The 19,538-nt window shown below is 37.6% G+C and overlaps 1 protein-coding gene across 1 annotated transcript in view; it reads right to left on the bottom strand.

The window, feature by feature from the left end:
• Positions 1–19,538, bottom strand: part of ADAMTS20 (ADAM metallopeptidase with thrombospondin type 1 motif, 20) — a 206,105-nt gene that overhangs the window by 33,731 nt on the left and 152,836 nt on the right. Inside the window, exons 30-31 of the mRNA XM_011936079.1 lie at positions 2,018–2,191; positions 1,772–1,942 (exon numbers count right to left, since the gene is read on the bottom strand). Coding sequence (XP_011791469.1) covers positions 1,772–1,942; positions 2,018–2,191 — 345 coding nt within the window. The remainder of the gene's footprint in view (positions 1–1,771; positions 1,943–2,017; positions 2,192–19,538) is intronic.

Below are 19,538 nucleotides of genomic sequence, written 5' to 3'. Positions count from 1 at the left end.
AAAAAAAAAAAAGGGGGGGGGAGCAAAGGGGCAGGAGATTTGAACAGACATTAATCTAAAGATACACAAATAACTAACATACACACAAAAAGATACTCAACATCATTAGTCATTAGAGAAATGCAACTTAAACATAAAATAGATACCATTTCATACATACTAGGATGGTTATGTTAAAAAAAAGATGGATTATAACAAGTGCTGATGATAATATGGAGAGAGAAATAGGAACCTTTATACATTGCTGATAGGAAAGAAAAATAGTATGCCCACTGTGGAAAACAGTTTGGCAGTTCCTCAAAAAGTTAAATAGAATTGCAGTACCCAGCTATTCTATTCCTAGGCATATGCCCAAGAAAATTGAAAACATATGTCTACACAAAAATTTGTATGCAAATGTTTCTAACAGCATTATTCAAACGTCAAAACTGGAATCAATCCAAATGTCCATCAACTGACAAATAAGTAGACAAAATATAGTATATTCCTACAATGGAATATTATTTATCATAAAAAGGAATGAAGCAATGATGTATGGTAAAATTTGTATAAAGTTTTAAAATATCATGCTAAGTGAAAGAAGCTAGACACAAAAGACCACATATGGTATGATTACATTTATACCAAATGTGCAGAACAGACAAATCCATAGATACGGAAACAGATTAGTGGTTGTCTAAGACTAGGAGAAAATGTGAGAATAAGGAATTACTACTTATGGGTGCAGATATTTTTTTGGGAGTGATAAAAAGGTTTGAGATTAGATCATGGTGATGCTTGCACATACCGGTGATTATACTAAAATTAGCTAAATTATAAACATGAGCATAGATGTTAGGATTAGATGTCCAGAAGAGGATGTTAAAATTATAATTTTAAAAAAAATCAAGAAAAAAATGAAAATTGGAAAATTTTGCCTGCAAAAAAACAATTAGTAACTACGTTTCATATGTTCAACATGTTAAGTAGAGATATGGAAGATATAAAAAAGTTGAAATTAAACCTCTAAGGATGAAGATGATAATTGCTTAGATAAGAAACAGACTGGATGGGGATCAGACATCAGAAAGAAAAGAAAAGCAAACATAAAGACATCCATATAGTGGAATATTATTCAACAATAAAAGAAAAAACTATTGATACATACTACAACCTGATCAAATCTCAAAATACTTACATTACAGTAGATAAAAAGTACACACTGTATGATCCACTTATATAAAACTCTATAAAATGCAAACAAGTATAGTGATAGATCACTGCTAGAAAACAGGTGAGGTCACTTATTGGGTGGGGAGGGAAAAAGGAGGTGGGGGAAGACATTATAAAGCAGCACAAGGAAACTTTTGGGAGTGATGGAGATGCTCTTTATTTTGAAAATGGTACTGGTTTTATGGCTGTGTACATGTGTTCAAACTTATTAAGCTATATATTTTGAATATATGTAGTTCATGGTTCATCAATTACACCTCAATAAAGCCATTTCTCAAAAGTGGACAACTGTACAGGGCCAGTTTGCCAAATCGTTCCTGGTGGTTGGTTTCACAGTTGGCACCTACTAACACTTCAGACTTGCACTAGAGTTTAACACATTGTCACTGTTACTCTATTTGCACCATCCAACTGTCAGTGGTCTCATTCCTTAGATTAATATACATACCATTATCTGCCCTCATATTCAAATTTTATACCCAGTTTCAGCTGTGTCAAATTGTAGATCCAGCTGCTTTATCAAGGAGTAAAAATTCTCAACTTTCTTTCTTTACCTTACCTGTGATGAGTCTGCTGTTACCACAATGTAATTGCAAGGAAGGTTCCTGCAATTCTTGGATGTAAGAAATATGGTTGAAGAATTATATACTATTTTATTCACTTGTCCAATTTGGTTATCTGTGCACTCCGTTCGTTGATGTGAATCTTTTCTCTCACATGATGTTGAACACTAGAAATGCAATAACCAAATGAATAACACATTCTTATATGCAGTGTCTTTGAAAATTTACTTGTCGATACTCACATTCAGCCTCTCTCTTTCCATCCCCTTGTGCTGCACACAGTCCTGTCTCCAACATCGCCTCTGAGAACAAGGTCGGGTGGACTGATCACACATTTCTTCAACCACCGGACCAACACCTTTCAGTCTGCAGTATATATCCCTCTGCTGAACTCCAGAGCCGCAGGTCACAGAGCACTACAAAGGAGTCCCGTTGATTTGAACAATTAGCTAAGAAATACCAAATTATATAAAAATAGCCAATGGAGCCATCACATATTGTTTATTTTAAATATAGCCTGGTATTATAACATGAATTAGATAAAAATACATACAATAAGTGTTTTTACCATTATCTCTGTAAATGTATATTTTCTCTGTTTGGCATAAGGTACTTCAGCTTTATAGAAACTCTGACAAGTGAATCAAGTTATAGTAGACAGCATCCCAATCAGTGACTCTGTCTTCTGACTTAAATGAGTATAATGTCTACAAAAATTACCACACAGTTAATCATGAATTATTCCACAACATTGCTTTTAAATGTCAATTAAATTCTTAGATGATACTCATTATCTCTCTCAAAGAGACAATAATTTCTAAGATTGTGATATATTCATCTTTTTATCTACAGTACCTACTATAGTTTTTACCTGTTGTGGAATCCAAATACTTGCTAATTTTTTTTATACTTTAAGTTCTGGGATACATGTGCAGAACATGCAGGTTTGTTACATAGGTATACATGTGGTGGTATACATGTATACATAGGTATACATCTGCAACCCATCATCTTCATTAGGTATTTCTCTTAATGCTATCCCTCCCCTTGCCCCCAAACCCCTCAACAGGCCCCAGTGTGTGATATTCCCCTCCACGTGTCCATGTGTTCTCATTGTTCAACTCCCACTTATGAGTGAGAACATGCGGTGTTTGGTTTTCTGTTCCTGTGTTAGTTTCCTAAGAATGATGGTTTTCAGCTTCATCCATGTCCCTGCAAAGGACATGAACTCATGCTTTTTATGGCTGCATAGTATGCCATGGTGTATATGTGCCACATTTTCTTTATCCAGTCTATCATTGATGGGCATTTGGGTTGGTTTCAAGTCTTTGCTATTGTGAATACTGCTGCAATAAACATACATGTGCATGTCTTTATAAAAGAATGATTTATAATCCTTTGGGTATATACCCAGTAATGGGACTGCTGGGTCAAATGGTATTTCTGGTTCTAGATCTTCCAGGAATTGCCACACTGTCTTCCACAATGGTTGAACTAATTTTCACTCCCACCAACAGTGTAAAAGCGTTCCTATTTCTCCACATCCTCTCCAGCGTCTGTTGTTTCCTTTTTCATGATCACCATTCTAATTGGCATGAGATGGTATTCATTGTGGTTTTGATTTACATTTCTCTAATGACCTGTGATGATAAGCTTTTTTTCATATGTTAGCCACATAAATGTCTTCTTTTGAAAAGTGTCTATACCTATTATTCACCTACTTTTTGATGGGGTAGTTTTTTTTTTCTTGCAAATTTGTTTCTTTGTAGATTCTGGATATTAGCCCCTTGTCACACAGATTGCAAAAATGTTCACCCATTCTGTAGGTTGTATGTTAATTCTCATGATAGTTTTTTTGCAGAACCTCTTTAGTTTAATTAGATCCCATTTGTCAATTTTGGCTTTTGTTTCCATTGCTTTTAGTGTTTTAGTTATAAAATCTTTGCCCATGCCTGTGTCCTGAATGGTATTGCCTAGGTTTTCTTCTAGGCTTTTTATGGTTTTAGGTCATATGTTTAAGTCTTTAATTCAAATTTTTGTTTAATGTGTAAGGAGGGGGTCCAGTTTCAGTTTTCTGCATATGGCTATCCAGGTTTCCCAGCACCATTTATTAAGTATGGAATCCTTTCCCCATTGCTTGTTTTTGTCAGGTTGTAAAAGATCACATGGTTGTAGATGTGTGGTGTTATTTCTGAGGCCTCTATTCTGTTCCATTGGTCTATGTATCTGTTTTGGTACAAGTACCATGCTGTTTTGATTACTGTAGCCTTGTGGTATAGTTTAAAGTCAGGTAGCGTGATGTCTCCAGTTTTGTTCTTTTGCTTAGTATTTTCTTGGGTATACGGGCTCTTTTTTGGTTCTATATAAAATTTAAAGGAGTTTTACTAATTGTATGAAGAAAGTCAATGGTAGTTTGATGGGAATAGCACTGAATCTATAAATTACTTTGGGCAGAATGGCCATTTTCACAATAATGATTCTTTCTATGTTTTCCCATTTGTTTATGTCCTCTCTTACTTCCTTGAGCAGTGGTTTGTAGCTGCCCTTGGAGAGGTCTGTCACATCCCTTGTAAGTTGTATTCCTAGGTATTTTGTTCTCTTTGTAGCAATTGTGATTGTGAGTTCAATCATGATTTGGTTCTCTGTTTGCCTAATATTGGTGTATAGGAATGCTTGTGACTTTTGCACATTGATTTTGTATCCTGAGATTTTGCTGAAGTTGCTTATGAGCTTAAGGAGTTTCTGGGCTGAGACAATGGGGTTTTCTAAATATACAATCATGTTATCTGCAAACAGAGACAATTAGACCTCCTCTCTTCCTATTTGAATACCTTTGTTTTTTTCTCTTGCCTATGCCCTGGCCACAACTTCCAACACTATGTTAAATAGGAGTGGTGAGAGGGTATCCTTGTCTTGTGCCAGTTTTCAAAGAGAATGCTTCCAGTTTTTACCCATTCAATATGATATGGGCTGTGCATTTGTCATAAATATCTCTTATTATTTTGAGATACATTCCATCAGTACCTAGTTTATTGAGAGTTTTTAGCATGAATGGGTGTTGACTTTTTTTAAAGCATTTTCTGCATCTATTGAGGTAATCATGTGGTTTTTGTCATTGGTTCTGTTTATGTGATGGATTACATTTATTGATTTGTGTATGTTGAACTAGTCTTGCATCCTAGAGATGAAGCCAACTTGACTGTGGTGCATAAGCTTTTTGATGTGCTGCTGGATTCAGTTGACCAGTATTTTATTGAGGATTTCTGCATCGATATTCATCAGGGATATTGGCCTGAAATTTTCTTTTTTTGTTGTTTCTGCCAGGTTTTGGTATCAGGATGATGCTGGCCTCATAAAATGAGTTTGGGAGGAGTCCCTCTTTTTCTATTGTTTGGAATAGTTTCAGAACGAATGGTACCAGCTCCTCTTTGTACCTCTGGTAGAATTCGTCTGTAAATCCATCTGGTCCTGTGCTTTTGGTTGGTAGGCTATTAATTACTGCCTCAATTTCAGAACCTGTTATTGGTCTATTCAGGGGTTTGATTTCTTCCTGGTTTAGTCTTGGGAGGGTGTATGTGTCCAGCAATTTATGCATTTCTTCTAGATTTTCTAGTTTATTTGTATAGAGGTGTTTATAGTATTCTCTGATGGTAGGTAGTATTTCTGTGGGATCAGTGATGATATCCCTTTTATCATTTTTTATTGTGTCTATTTGATTTTTCTCTTTTCTTGTTTATTAGTCTGGCTAGTGGTCTATTTTGTTAATCTTTTCAAAAACCCAGCTCCTAGTTTATTGATTTTTTTTATTATACTTTATATTTTGGGATACATTTGTAGAACATGCAGGTTTGTTACACAGGTATACACATGCCATGGTGTTTTGCTACACCTATCAAACCATAATCTACATTAGGTATTTCTCCTAATGCTTTCACTCCCCTAGACCCCTGCACCCCAACAGGCCCTGGTGTTTGATGTTCCCCTTCCCGTGTCCATGTGTTCTCATTGTTCAACTCCCACTTATGAGTGAGAACATGCAGTGTTTGGTTTTCTGTTCCTGTGTTAGTTTGCTGAGAATGATGGCTTCCAGCTTCATCCATGTCCCTGCAAAGGACATGAACTCATCCATTTTTATAGCTGCATAGTACTCCATGGTATATATGTGCCACATTTTCTTTGTCCAGTCTATCCTTGATGGGCATTTGGGTTGGTTCAAATTATTTGCTATTGTGAACAGTGCTGCAATAAACATATATGTGCACATGATTTTTATAGTAGAATGTTTTATAATCCTCTGCATATATACCCAAAATGGGATTGCTGGGTCAAATGGTATTTCTGGTTCTAGATCTGAGGAATCACCACACCGTCTTCCACATGGTTGAACTAATTTACTCTCCCACCAACATTGTAAAAGTATCCCTATTTCTCCACATCCTCTCCAGTATCTATTGTTTCCTGACTTTTTAATGATCACCATTCTAACTGGCGTGAGATGGTATCTCATTGTGGTTTTGATTCGCATTTCTCTAATGACCAGTGATGATGAACTTTTTTTCATATGTTTGTTGGCCCCATAAATGTCTTCTTTTGAAAGGGGTCTGTTCATATCCTTCACCCACTTTTTAATGGGGCTGTATTTTTCTTGTAAATTTGTTTAAGTTCTTTGTAGATTCTGGATATTATCTCTTTGTCACATGGATAGATTGCAAAAATTTTCTCCTGTTCTGTAAATTGCCTGTTCACTCTGCTGATAGTTTCTTTTGCTGTCCAGAAGCTGTTTAGTTTAATTAGATCCCATTTGTCAATTTTGGCTTTTGTTGCCATTGCTTTTGGTGTTTTAATCATGAAGTCTTTGCCCATGCCTATGTCCTGAATGGTATTTCCTAGGTTTTCTTTTAGAGTTGTTATGGTTTTAGGTCTTATGTTTAAGTCTTTAATCCATCTTGAGTTAATTTGTGTATAAGGTGTAAGGAGGGGGTCCAGTTTCAGTTTTCTGCATATGGCTATTCAGTTTTCCCAACACCATTTATTAAATATGGAATCCTTTCCCCATTGCTTGTTTTGATCAAAGATCAGAGGGTTGTAGTTTTGTGATGTTATTTCTGAGGCCTCTGTTCTGTTTCACTGGCTATTAATTACTGCCTCAATTTCGGAATTTGTTATTGGTCTATTCAGGGATTTGGCTTCTTCCTGGTTTAGTCTTGTGAGGGTGTACGTGTCCAGGAATTTATCCATGTCTTCAAGATTTTCTAATTTATTTAAATAGAGGTGTTCATATTATTCTTTTATGGTAGTTTGTATTTCTGTGGGATCAGTGGTGATATCTTCTTTATCATTTTTATTGTGTTTACTTGATTCTTCTCTCTTTTCTTCTTTATTAGTCTGGCTAGTAGTCTATTTTGTTAATCTTTTCAAAAAAACACATCCTGGATTCATTGATTTTTTCAAGGGTTTTTCATGTCTATTTTCTTTGGTTCTGCTCTGATCTTAGTTATTTCTTGTCTTCTGCTAGTTTTCATATATGTTTGCTCTTGCTTCTCTAGTTCTCCTTCGCTTATGAAGCTTAGTTTGGCTGGATATGAAATTCTGGGTTGAAAATTCTTTTCTTTACGAATGTTGAATATCGGCCCCCACTCTCTTCTGGCTTGTAGGATTTCTGCAGAGAGATTCGCTATTAGTCTGATGGGCTTCCCTTTGTGGGTAACCAGACCATTCTCTCTGGATGTCCTTAACATTTTTTTCCCCCATTTCAACCTTGGTGAATCTGTCAATCATGTGTCTTGGGTTGCTCTTCTCCAGGACTATCTTTGTGGTGTTCTCTATATTTCCTGAATTTGAATGTTGGCCTCTCTTGCTAGGTTGGGGACGTTCTCCTGAATAATACCCTGAAGAGTGTTTTCCAGCTTCGTTCCATTCTCCCTGTCACTTTCAGGTACACCAATCAAACGTAGGTTTGGTCTTTACACATTGTCCCATATTTGTCAGAGGCTTTGTTCACTCATTTTCATTCTTTTATCTCTAATCTTGTCTTCACACTTTATTTCATTAAGTTGATCTTCAATCTTCTTTCGCTTCATTGATTCAGTTATCAATACTTGTGTATACTTCATGAAGTTCTCATGCTGTGTTTTTCAGCTCCATCAGGTCATTTACATTCTTCTCTACACTGGTTATTCTAGTTAGCAATTCCTCTAACCTTTTCTCAGAGTTCTTGGCTTCCTTGCACTGTGTTAGAACATGCTCCTTTAGCTCAAAGGAGTTTGCTATTACCCTCCTTCTGAAGCCTACTTCTGTCAAATCGCCAAACTCATTCTCTGTCCAGTTTTGCTCCCTTGCTGGTGAGGAGTTGTGATCCTTTGCAGGAGAAGAGGCATTTGTTTTTGGAATTTTGGAATGGTTTTAGGAATTTTCAGCTTTTTTGTGCTGGTTTTTCCTCATCTTTGTGGATTTATCTACCTTTGATCTTTGATGTTGGTGATCTTGGATGGAGTTTTGGCATGGACATCCTTTTTGTTGGTGTTCAAGGCATTCCTTTGTTTGTTAATTTTCCTTCCAACAGTTGGAACCCTCTGTTGCAGGTCTGCTGGAATTTGCTGGGGGTCCATGCCAGACCTTGTTTGCCTGGGTATCATCAGCAGAGGCTGCAGAACAGCAAAGATTGCTGCCTTTTCCATCCTCTGGAAGTTTTGTCCCAGAGGGGCACCCATCAGATGCCAACTGGTGCTCTCCTGTATGAGGAGACTCCTCCTGCTGGGAGGATTCTCCCAGTCAGGAGGCACGGGGGTCAGGTACCCACATGAGGAGGCATTCTGTCCCTTAGCAGAGCTCGAGTGCTGTGCTGGGAGATCCACTGCTCTCTTCAGAGCCAGCAGGCAGGAACATTTAAGTCTGCTGAAGCTGCATCCACAGTTGCCCCTTCCCCCAGATGCTCTGTCTCAGGGAGCTGGGAGTTTTATCTATAAGCTCCTGAATGGGGCTGCTGCCTTTCTTTCAGAGATACTCTGGCCAGAGAGGAGGAATCTAGAGAGGCAAGTTGGCTAGAGTTGTGGAGGGCTCCACCCAATTTGAAAAAATGAGTTGTGGTGGGCTCCATCCAATTTGAACTTCCCTGTGGCTTTGTTTACACTGTGAAGGAAAAACTGCATACTCAAGCCTCAGTAATGGCTGATGCCCCTCCCCCCACCAAGCTCCAGCATCCCAGGTTGACATCAGACTGCTGTGCTGGCAGCAAGAATTTCAAGCCAGTGGATCTCAGCTTGCCGGACTCCATGGGAGTGTGATCCGCTGAGCTAGATGATGTGGCTCTCTGGCTTCAGCCCCCTTTCCGTGGGAGTGAATGATTCTGTCTTGCTGACATTCCAGGTGCCACGTAGAAAAAAAAATCTCCTGCAGCTAGCTCGGTGTCTACCCAAACAGCCACCCAGTTTTATGCTTGAAACCCAGGACCCTGGTGGTATAGGCACCTGAAGGGCTCTGTGGGTTGCAAAGAGCAGGGGAAAAGCATTGTATCCAGGCCGGATAGCACCATCCCTCAAGGTACAGTCCCTCATGGCTTCCCTTGGCTAGGGGAGGGAGTTCCCTGACCCCTTGTGCTTCCCAAGTGAGGTGACGTCCCTCCTGCCTGCTTCTGTTCACCCTCCATGGGCTGCACCCACTGTCTAACCAGTCCCAGTGAGATGAACTGGGTACCTCAGTTGGAAATGCAGAAATCACCTGCCTTCTGCATTGGTCTCACTGGAAGCTGCTGATAGGAACTGTTCCTATTTGGCCATCTTGGCTAATTTGTAGAGTCATGATTATATTTCAATGGATAGGAGTTTTGGAAAGCTGGTTGTGTAAATTGTAAACATAGACAACCTTGTCTCAACCTCTCCAAGTCTTGTTTTTCTTATGTGTACAATTTTGTGTTATTTGTGAAATGTCACAGAACACTTTCCATACATTTATTCCTGTCAATACCTCTATAAAAGAGGCACTATGGCTGAGGACAATGGGACTCGGAGAAGTTAAAGTCCCTTGCCTGAAGTGCTGCCTATAGTTAGTGATTGTCTTAGTCTGTTCAGGCTGCTATAACAAAATACCATAAACTGAATGTCTCACACACCAGAAATTTCTTTCCCACAGTTTTGGAGGCTGGAATTTCAAGATCAAGGTGCTGGCAGATTCTACATCCAGTGAGAGTCCACTTTCTGGTTCCTACAGGGCACCCTCTCACTGTGTTCTCACATGGAGGAAGGGATGAGCTAGCTTTCTGGGGTGTCCTTTAAAAGGGACTAGAAAAGGCCCCACCTCATAATACCATCACCTTGGGGTATAGAACTTCATCATATAAATTTTGAGGAAACACAGTCATTCAGATTGTCCCATTCTTTCCCTGCCCCACTCCTCAAATTCATGTCCTTCTCACATGAAAAATATATTCATTCCATCTCAATAACACCAAAGTCTTAGTTCATTCTAGCATCAATTCAAAGGTCTATAAAGTCCAGACTCTCATCTCAGTATCGACTCAATCAGATATGAGTGAGATTCAAGGTATAATTGATTCATCCTGAGGCAAATATCTCTTCAGCTGTGAACCTGTGAAATCAAGAAAATTATGTGCTTACACAATACAATGGTGGTATAGGCAAGTCATAGGATAGACATTCTCATTTCAAAAAATAAAAGTAGAAAAGAAGAAAAGGGTAAGAGGACTTGAGTAAGTCAAAAACCTAGCAGAGCTAACAACAGTAAATCTTAAGTCTTGAGAATAATCTTTGATGTAATGTTCCACCTTCTGGACACACTGGGGCAGGGATCAGGTCCTCAGGGCTCTAGGTGGCATTGCTCCATGGCTTTGTTGGATTCAGCCCATGCCACAGTTCTCATGGATTGTAGTTTGGTGCCTATGGCCCTTCCAGACTGAAGTTGCATGCCAGTGGCTCTAGTGGTCCGGGGTCACAGGGGCAGCTCTGACACCATGGCTCCACTAGGCATCACCTTAGTGGGGACAATCTTTTCTTTTTTGCCACTTTAGAACAAGGATGAACTTTCCTCCACTGTCCAATAATATGACAACATGTTGTGATTTCCATCTGAGACCTCATGGCCTTTACTATCCATATTTCCATGAACATAGCTTTCCCCTTGCAAAGGCCTTCTTCCTAGCTCATGTGCCCAAGTCTGTAGGCAGCTCTATCCTTTGAAATTTAGGTGGAAGTTGCCACACAACCATGACTTATTTACTCTGTTTGTCAGTGGAGATAGTCCCATTGGACACTGCTAAAGTTTATCACCTGTGCACTCTGCAGGGCTGGACATCACAGTCATTGCTCTAGTTGGGACCACTGGAGACACACTTGAGGTAGTTGAGATATTTATTATAGTAGCACCTCATTATCAGTACCAATTTTTTTATCTTAGTCTATTAGGGCTGCTATAACAAAATACCATAAACTCATGGCTTATAAACAACAGAAATTTATTTCTCACTGTTCTGTAGGCTGGGAATTTCAAGATCAAGGTGCTGGCAGTGTCAGTGTCTGGTAGGGCCTGCTTTCTGATTTATAAAAGGGTGCCTTCTCACTGTGTCCTCACATGGGTGAAGGAACAAGCTAGCTCTCCGGAGTGTCTTTTAAAAGAGAACTAATTCCAACAATGAGGGCTCTACCCTCATGAATTAGTCAACTCCCAAAGTCCCTACCTCCTAATACCATCACTTCAAGGGTTAGGATTTCAACATATGCATTTTTTTCAGGTGTGGAGTTGGCAAATATTCAGATCACAGCAGCAGTGAAAAATAGTTGAAGTTCAGTTCTTTTTTACTCCAGACTGAGTTCTTACTGTGTTGCCTCCTGGGGATGAAGAAGGACTTGGCAATCTTTCAACTCTAGGATGTCAGGTGTTCCAAAATTAAGTAGTAAAACCATGTAATAACAGAGCTTGACTACAAGAGTTGTGATGCCAATGTTAATAAAGTGTAGAGTATGTCTAATGATATTTAATTTGTGAGTTTCATTGTTTATATTCCTTGTCATTCCAGTAGGAATTGCAGGTCATAATGAATAATATTGTTTGGGGATCCATTAGTATTCCCAACTGTAATATTATAAGGGGGAAAAATCAGGTTATTCACCAAGTTCATTATTTCTGCAGGAGTTTCAGAGTAACTAATTTCCTTTTCACAACAGTAAATATATATCTGCAAAATACAGTTTTACCCTGTATTTTGAAGAAATACAGGGTATTTCTGAAAGAAAGTTAAAAGCCCACAAAAGCTAAGAATTTAGTTTACCCAGTAGACTAAAATTCCTCTCATAAAGTGTGCCAACATTTTTACTGGAAAAGCACTTTAAAATGTAGTTTTCTCTCTTGTGAGTATAAGCAGCAACCACTGACTTCAAAGAGGATTTTTGTTGTTTTACTTATGAAGTAAAAGATAAGGCATATCTAAATGTATAAAATCTTATGCATATGTACAAATTTCATCTGCACTTTGTGTATGGCACAATATTAAAGAGACTAAAATGTCTGGATGTAGTTTAACTTAAATGAATCTCTTCTGAAAATGTCTAGCCTATAAAATAAAGCTCCTGAAAATATTTTTCACAGCTAATTTCAGAAATATAAACTATATTTGGAAAACATCCTGCCTCTAAGCCTGAAAAAGAATTCCTGGAAAAAAATAGTTTATAAAACACAGTTTAACAAGAAGTTCTATTAGGCAAATATAATTTCCTACAATTAGATAAACCACACTTGATTATTGGTCCTTTGATCCTAGCATGAGTTTTTAAAAGTCCACTAAGAGAACAGCTAGCTACTATATTTTTGATATGAACCTCTTCTCTAAAAAGAAAAAGAAGGGACTACTACTTGGAAGAAAAAAGTAACTTGTTTTTCAGTTTTTAGGAATAAAAGTACAATAGCGTAAATCAGTATGGTTTTAGATTTTAACTTAGAAGAATTCATTGCTTAAATTGAATATTCCTTAGCCTGCTGTCATCAATAACTCCAATTGCCAAATTCAACAGAAAGTTTTCAAATCTTTTCTTAGTTAATCTCCCGAACACATTTGGCACCATTGATCACTTTCTGTTGAATCATTCTGGTTCTGTAATTGAAACTCCTTTAGTTCTAGGGGGTCTCCTCTTACCTCTTGAATTGCTCCTTCTTAGGGTCTTTTACTACTTTCTCTGCATATTCTTTAAATGTCAGCATATCCCAGGGTTCCATTTATAACTGGATTCTCTTAAAAAGCTCTTTCTGAGCAATTTTTTCTATACTTGAGTAATTTCTAAATGCTGTCTCCAGCTTTGATCACAATTCTGAGTTCTGCATTTATATTTTCATGTATTTATAAGAACTGTCTCATGTATTTATAAGATTTTTTATATGTTTTCTACTTAGATACGTCAAAGGCACCTAAAATTTAACATTTCCATGGCAAAACTCTTTCCCTTTTCCCAAAGCCATTTCCTTCTATGGTTGCAAATACAGGGAAAACACTATCACCCACTCTTAAGTGGCTTACTAGAATGGCTTCCCAAGGTACATTATAACTCCCATTATTTTAACTTTTTTTTTTTTTTTTTTTTTTTAGACAAAGTCTCGCTTTGTTGCCCAGGCTGGAGTGTAGTGGCGCGATCTCGGCTCACTGCAAGCTCGCCTCCCAGGTTCACGCCATTCTCCTGCCTCCGCCTCCCAAGTAGCTGGGACTATAGGTGCTCACCACCACGCTCAGCTAATTTTTTGCATTTTTAGTAGAGACGGGGTTTCACCGTGTTAGCCAGGATGGTCTAGATCTCCTGACCTCATGATCCGCCCGCCTCAGCCTCCCAAAGTGCTGGGATTACAGGCGTGAGCCACTGCACCCGGCCTTAACAGTTTTATAGAACTAATATTCATAAGCATGTCAAATTTTGTCTTTTAAAAAAGTCCGGGTAATGAATGTAAAGGTATTGTGAAGCTATAAGTGCAATTATAACACCAACTAACTGATTGGGATGCACTACTTCATCTATATTATATAACTCAATCCAGACAGTTCATAAATATCATATTTATGAACAAATGTAGCACTGCATACATTAGTGCTTTAAAGACTTGAGAGTGGAAATGGATTAGGTAAATTTTAGCAAATCCACAGGTACTGTAGCCATTATAGCTATTGTAGAGCAGAGATAAGGAAATATTAGATTGTGCATTGCAAAAATGGGTTCAAAGCTGACTCATTCTGCTGTTTAATAAATAATTATTTAAAATGAAAATAGAGAAGTCTTCTCTTTGGATGCTTTGTTTATAATTTTTTTATTATGGATAAGGTTTTGATTTCATTACAGTCACTTATTTGCAACTATGGTTTATTTCAAGGGAATCAATAATATAGTAGTACCATTAGCAGTAGTATAGTATTTTAAGGTTAAAGAGACTCTAGGAATAAGTAATCCTAATTTCTCTTTCATTATGAAATCCTTCTACAACAATAATGAATAAGTGACCATAAAACCTATTCATACTTAAATAACTTCATTGTGGATAGGTTCACTGTATTGTGAAAGCAGCCATGGCATTTTTTAATCTCCAATGTTAGCAAATATTCTCTTATATTGAACTAGAATATTTTTTAAACTTTAATGCACTGTCCAGAATCTGTCTGCCTTTTAAATGTAGAACAAATATATACCTACTTTCATGTGAGAAAGTATGAAGACATGAGGACTGGAACTGTAGCAGCCATTTTATGACCATTATGAGTTGAACAACAGAATCACAGAAATGCCAGTCCAGCACTCTAATGTTGTAGAGCTGCTGAATTAAAATTAAAACCAGCAACTCTCTGATTTTGTTATGTAAACAAGAAAAGTCTTTGTAGTTTAAACCACTAATAAAATCAGGACTCTTGCTACTAGCAGCAGAACACTAGACAACCAACATAGTATAGGTACTACCATTTAATTGTTTTTCTCTGGAAAATTGTCAAGATTTTTCTTATAATCTGTATTCCAGAATAGGCACTACTCCAAATATCTGCTCAGGATATACTAGTGCCCAACATTTTGCACATCATTCTTCTGTTAATGTAACCTAATATGTTAGTGATTTAAGCAACTCTATATTTAATATGTGATCAACTATACCCTCAGTTATTTACCCTGTAACCTGTAAAATAAATAAATAAATATATATACAACAGATATTTTTACATTAAAAACTTGCAATGAATTCAGCACAACTTCGAAATTACATTTCTATTGACTACATTATTATATGTAGTGCAGTGATGGCCTGAAATTGTGAACTTCATGTGTCCTTCTTGGCCAAAGGGGCAGTAATTTGCTAAGGAAATATAAGGATGAGCTAATGTATAATGATAATAATGGAATAATGATAACTAGTATAATGGAGAAAGCTCAGATAGACCTGTGTTCAAATCCCTGCCCCCAACATTTCCTGCACTATGACCTACACAAGCTTCTTTTTTTTCTTTTTTTTTTTTTATTATATTTTAAGTTCTAGGGTACATGTGCACAACGTGCAGGTTTGTTACATATGTATACATGTGTCATGTTGGTGTGCTGCACCCATTTACTCATCATTTACATTAGGTATATCTCCTAATGCTATCCCTCCCCCCTACCCCCTCACCACAAAAGGACCTGGTATGTGATGATCCCCTTCCTATGTCCAAGTGATCTCATTGTTCAATTCCCACCTATGTGTGAGAACATGCGGTATTTGGTCTTCTGTTCTTGTGATAGTTTGCTGAGAATGATGGTTTCCAGTTGCATCCACGTCCCTACAAAGGACACGAACTCATCCTTTTTTATGGCTGCATAATATTCCATGGAAGCTTCTTAACCTTTCTATAAGCTGCTGTTTCTTCATCTGCCTAATGCACATATTAATACCTGCATTTGTGGGGAATAAAAACTCTTATATGGTGTCAGGAAGTGTCCCTTGCTGCTCCCTTCTTCTTCTCATTTTTTTATTTTTGTTATGGAGATTCAACTATTTATGCCTTGAAAAGTTCGATAAATGCCTTACGTTAGAGTGCTCGTCACCTCAGCCTACCCCAAGAAAGGCCACTTTAAATATTAAGAAAGATGATAAAGGAGGAGCATTAACAGACAGCAATGAAATGAAAAACAGAATTTCACTAGCTAGAAAAAATTAGGAAGCAAAGTTTACCCAGTGCTGGAAGCAGGAAGACATCCTCCCTGTCCCTGAACTCTAATCTACCTTCACTAGTAGAAATGTCACTGACATTACAAATGAAGGGATCACAGATTCTTAGGAGCTTTAGGGACTTAAAAAATTAACATTTACTATTTTTCAAATTATAAAACATATACATATATGTCAAAAATTCTGAAAATATAGAAATAAAGATTTATACTTATGTATTTTTGAAATTACACAATATGGAATTACAGAAATACAAAATCTCTTAAACATCTAGCATTTAGCATACAGTTTCTTTTTTTTTTTTTTTTCTTTTTCCAGATTAGGGGCTTTGGGTGGGGAGCACTGGGCAGCAGATTTATGGGATTTTGGAATTTATATCACCTTTGGTCCCAGTTCTGATCTTAAAATGCAAGTAAGAAAATGATGGGTCTCAGCTGCATCCATGTCCCTACAAAGGACACAAACTCATCCTTTTTTATGGCTGCATAGTATTCCATGGTGTATATGTGCCACATTTTCTTAATCCAGTCTGTCACTGATGGACATTTGGGTTGATTCCAAGTCTTTGCTATTGTGAATAGTGCTGCAATGAACATAACGTGTGCATGTGTCTTTACAGCAGCATGATTTATAATCCTTTGTGTATATCCCCAGTAATGGGATGATGGCTGGATCATATGGTACTTCTAGTTCTAGATCCTTCATCATTCTCAGCAAACTATCACAAGAACAGAAAACCAAACACTGCATGTTCTCACTCATAGGTGGGAACTGAACAATGAGATCACTTGGACTCGGGAAGGGGAACATCACACAGCGGGGCCTATTATGGGGAGGGGGAAGGGGGGAAGGATTGCATTGGGAGTTATGCCTGATGTAAATGATGAGTTGATGGGTGCTGACAAGTTGATAGGTGCAGCACACCAACATGGCACAAGTATACTTATGTAACAAACCTGCACATTATGCACATATACCCTAGAACTTAAAGTATAATAATAAAAAAAAATTTCAAGATAAAAAAAAAAAGAAAATGATGGGTCTCAAAGAAGGTGTAAGCAGCCAAGAGGTTGATTTGACCTGATTCTATATTGAATATTGTTGTGTGAGATTCTTTAGGTATCTAAATGGTCCAGCAGGTTTGTCATGATTAAGGGGAGGTGAGAATTCGGAATATTTTTTTTTTTCCTAAATAGAGATTGTGCATTTGGATGGCACTTAAGTAAGAAGATGGGACGTGAGACAATGAAGAATCTAGAACCATACTAGCTTTAAAAACTTGAATTTACAAGTGAAGCTGCTATTCCCAAATAGATAAAATTAAATTTAAAAAATCCCCTTGCTTCCAGGAAGTGAGGGTGGTGTGTGTGTGTGTGTGTGTGTGTTAAATGATTCAATTATTTAATTTGCATCTAAGGATATACGTCTGAACATAGAGGACAAATGGTCCTGCATAGCAACATTTGTTCCTGTTTAGCAACAGTCATTAAAATGCATTACTAAATCCTTTCATTAAACAAAAAGATACAAGTATCAAATGAAGAGTGTTCCTTCAAAACTCATTTGAGTATCTCTGTGGTCAAAATTTACCAAATGAGTCTTTCCATTTGAGGCATCATGTAAAATAGTAATAAAATGAAATTATTTTAAGAGTGATTATATTAAAGCAATGTTACAATTTATACAACTGGAATAAAGCAGCAACCACTGATTATCTTGTAACTACCTCTGAAAGTACACTTCTGTTTAATACGTTATTATATGTAGTGCAATGACAGCTTGCAATTGTTAACTTCGTCTGGATGCTTTTTATAGAATAAATCAAAGGGCAATGACTTCACAAGTGGTCATCTGTTTCTGGCAGAGATTTGAGGACTGTGTGGGTGAATGCAACTAATTTCTATGACAAGGAAAACCAATTCAAAGAGAAGAAAGCAAATTATGTTTTTAAAAAAGCATCTATTTTTTATAGTCCTTAAACATTCACATTTGTATTTTTGAAGCCCCTGAAATACATTCCTTTAGCAGATCTTACGTAATTTCATATTTGGTGGTAAGCCAAGGCCAATTTGTTACCATGGATGATGGATTCACTATTGTGGAGCTGGAGGTTCAGAGACAGAAAGTGTCTCTCATGAATAGCAGCCACAGCAGCTACAGCAGCTACACAGCAGCAACAGAAGCTTTGGGGCCAACAGGAATATTGGTGGCCAAGACATAAAAAGTCTCTCCCACTTCCACTCCCATGCCCCTGTGGCTCCTGCCTGATGTAGGAACTGGGAGTTAACTGCTGGACAGATCTCTGGCCGTTCATGTTCAGTGCCTTTAGAATGTTTCACATCCTTAGGGGAAACCTACTTTGCCATTATCCTGCCACACCTCTATCCAGATCAAGTAAGGCAAACCTCCACTTTAAGTAAAACCATAATATGAGAAACATAATAATTTAAGAGATGGTGAGTATTTTTGCAATTAGATCACAGTATTCAAAGCAAGAAGTATTTAGCTTAGATAGGTGCTTAGGAAACAAAATATCCATTGTCGCCAAGAGAAAAAGAGATACTGGTCTGAGATAATTCTGAACAAGTCAGCATGGGTTAGGTTTTAGTCTTACTCCCTAAAGATAATGCTTAGCCACAGATGCTATTAAGTGACCCAAGATGATATTAAGCAACACAAGCATATCTGAGTTCTGAGCTCACACTATATGAATGTAAATAATGGTCAAAATGTATGTAGAGAGGCCATTATAGGCTTGGGAACAGATGACGATGAACTATTAAACTAGACTGGGGTGGGTGCAACGGAGATTCAAGAGCTACTTGAATGAGAAATGAGAGAATCTGTTGAGTGACTAACTGTGGAGGCAAGGAAAAAGGATAAGGATGGATCTAGTATTTCTTTCTTGAACAACTTAGTAGGGAGTAGTGACATTTACTAAATTAAACAAGTTAATAGAGAAATCTTTTAAATCATGACATCTGGTAAAGCATGAAAAATAATTGATTGATTTGATGAACATTCAATATAGAAGCAAATGCCCAATAATACATCTTTTTTTGTGGGATAAAAAACAGACACATTAGCCTCTAGTTTTCTTGACCATAAGCCCCAGCACATTAACACTTGCCAGAGGCTGCCTCTTCTACAAAGACATTTGAGATTTTTACTCAATTTGGGAGGCTTTTATTCAGCATCAGTGAGGCACTGACATAATTCCACTCCAAAGCTGCATGCACTGCATTGACATGCTGAGCGCAAAGAGAGAATGATGATGACTTTGGACCCCAGGGGAAACTCTATTTCCTTCTAGCTCCCCAATAGACATAACTCAAACATCTGACAGAGATAAGGAAGTTCCATGATGAGAAGATGGCTTTCTTTTTCCCTTTGCAGGACTAGGCCCTTTAGGAAATAGATAAGCTCTCTGAGGTACTGCTGAGAGCAGCCAGATGGCTACGTTGAAAGTCTAGCTCCATTGAAATCAGTCCTGATTGCGGCACTATTCACAATAGCAAAGACTTGGAATCAACCCAAATGTCCATCTGTGACAGACTGGATTAAGAAAATGTGGCACATATACACCATGGA

This window comes from Colobus angolensis, unplaced genomic scaffold, assembly GCF_000951035.1.
Source record: "Colobus angolensis palliatus isolate OR3802 unplaced genomic scaffold, Cang.pa_1.0 Scaffold150, whole genome shotgun sequence".
Classification (NCBI taxonomy): Eukaryota; Metazoa; Chordata; class Mammalia; order Primates; family Cercopithecidae; genus Colobus; species Colobus angolensis.
The sequence above is the reverse complement of the archived record's forward strand: the minus strand, read 5'-3'. Positions and strand labels throughout refer to the sequence as shown.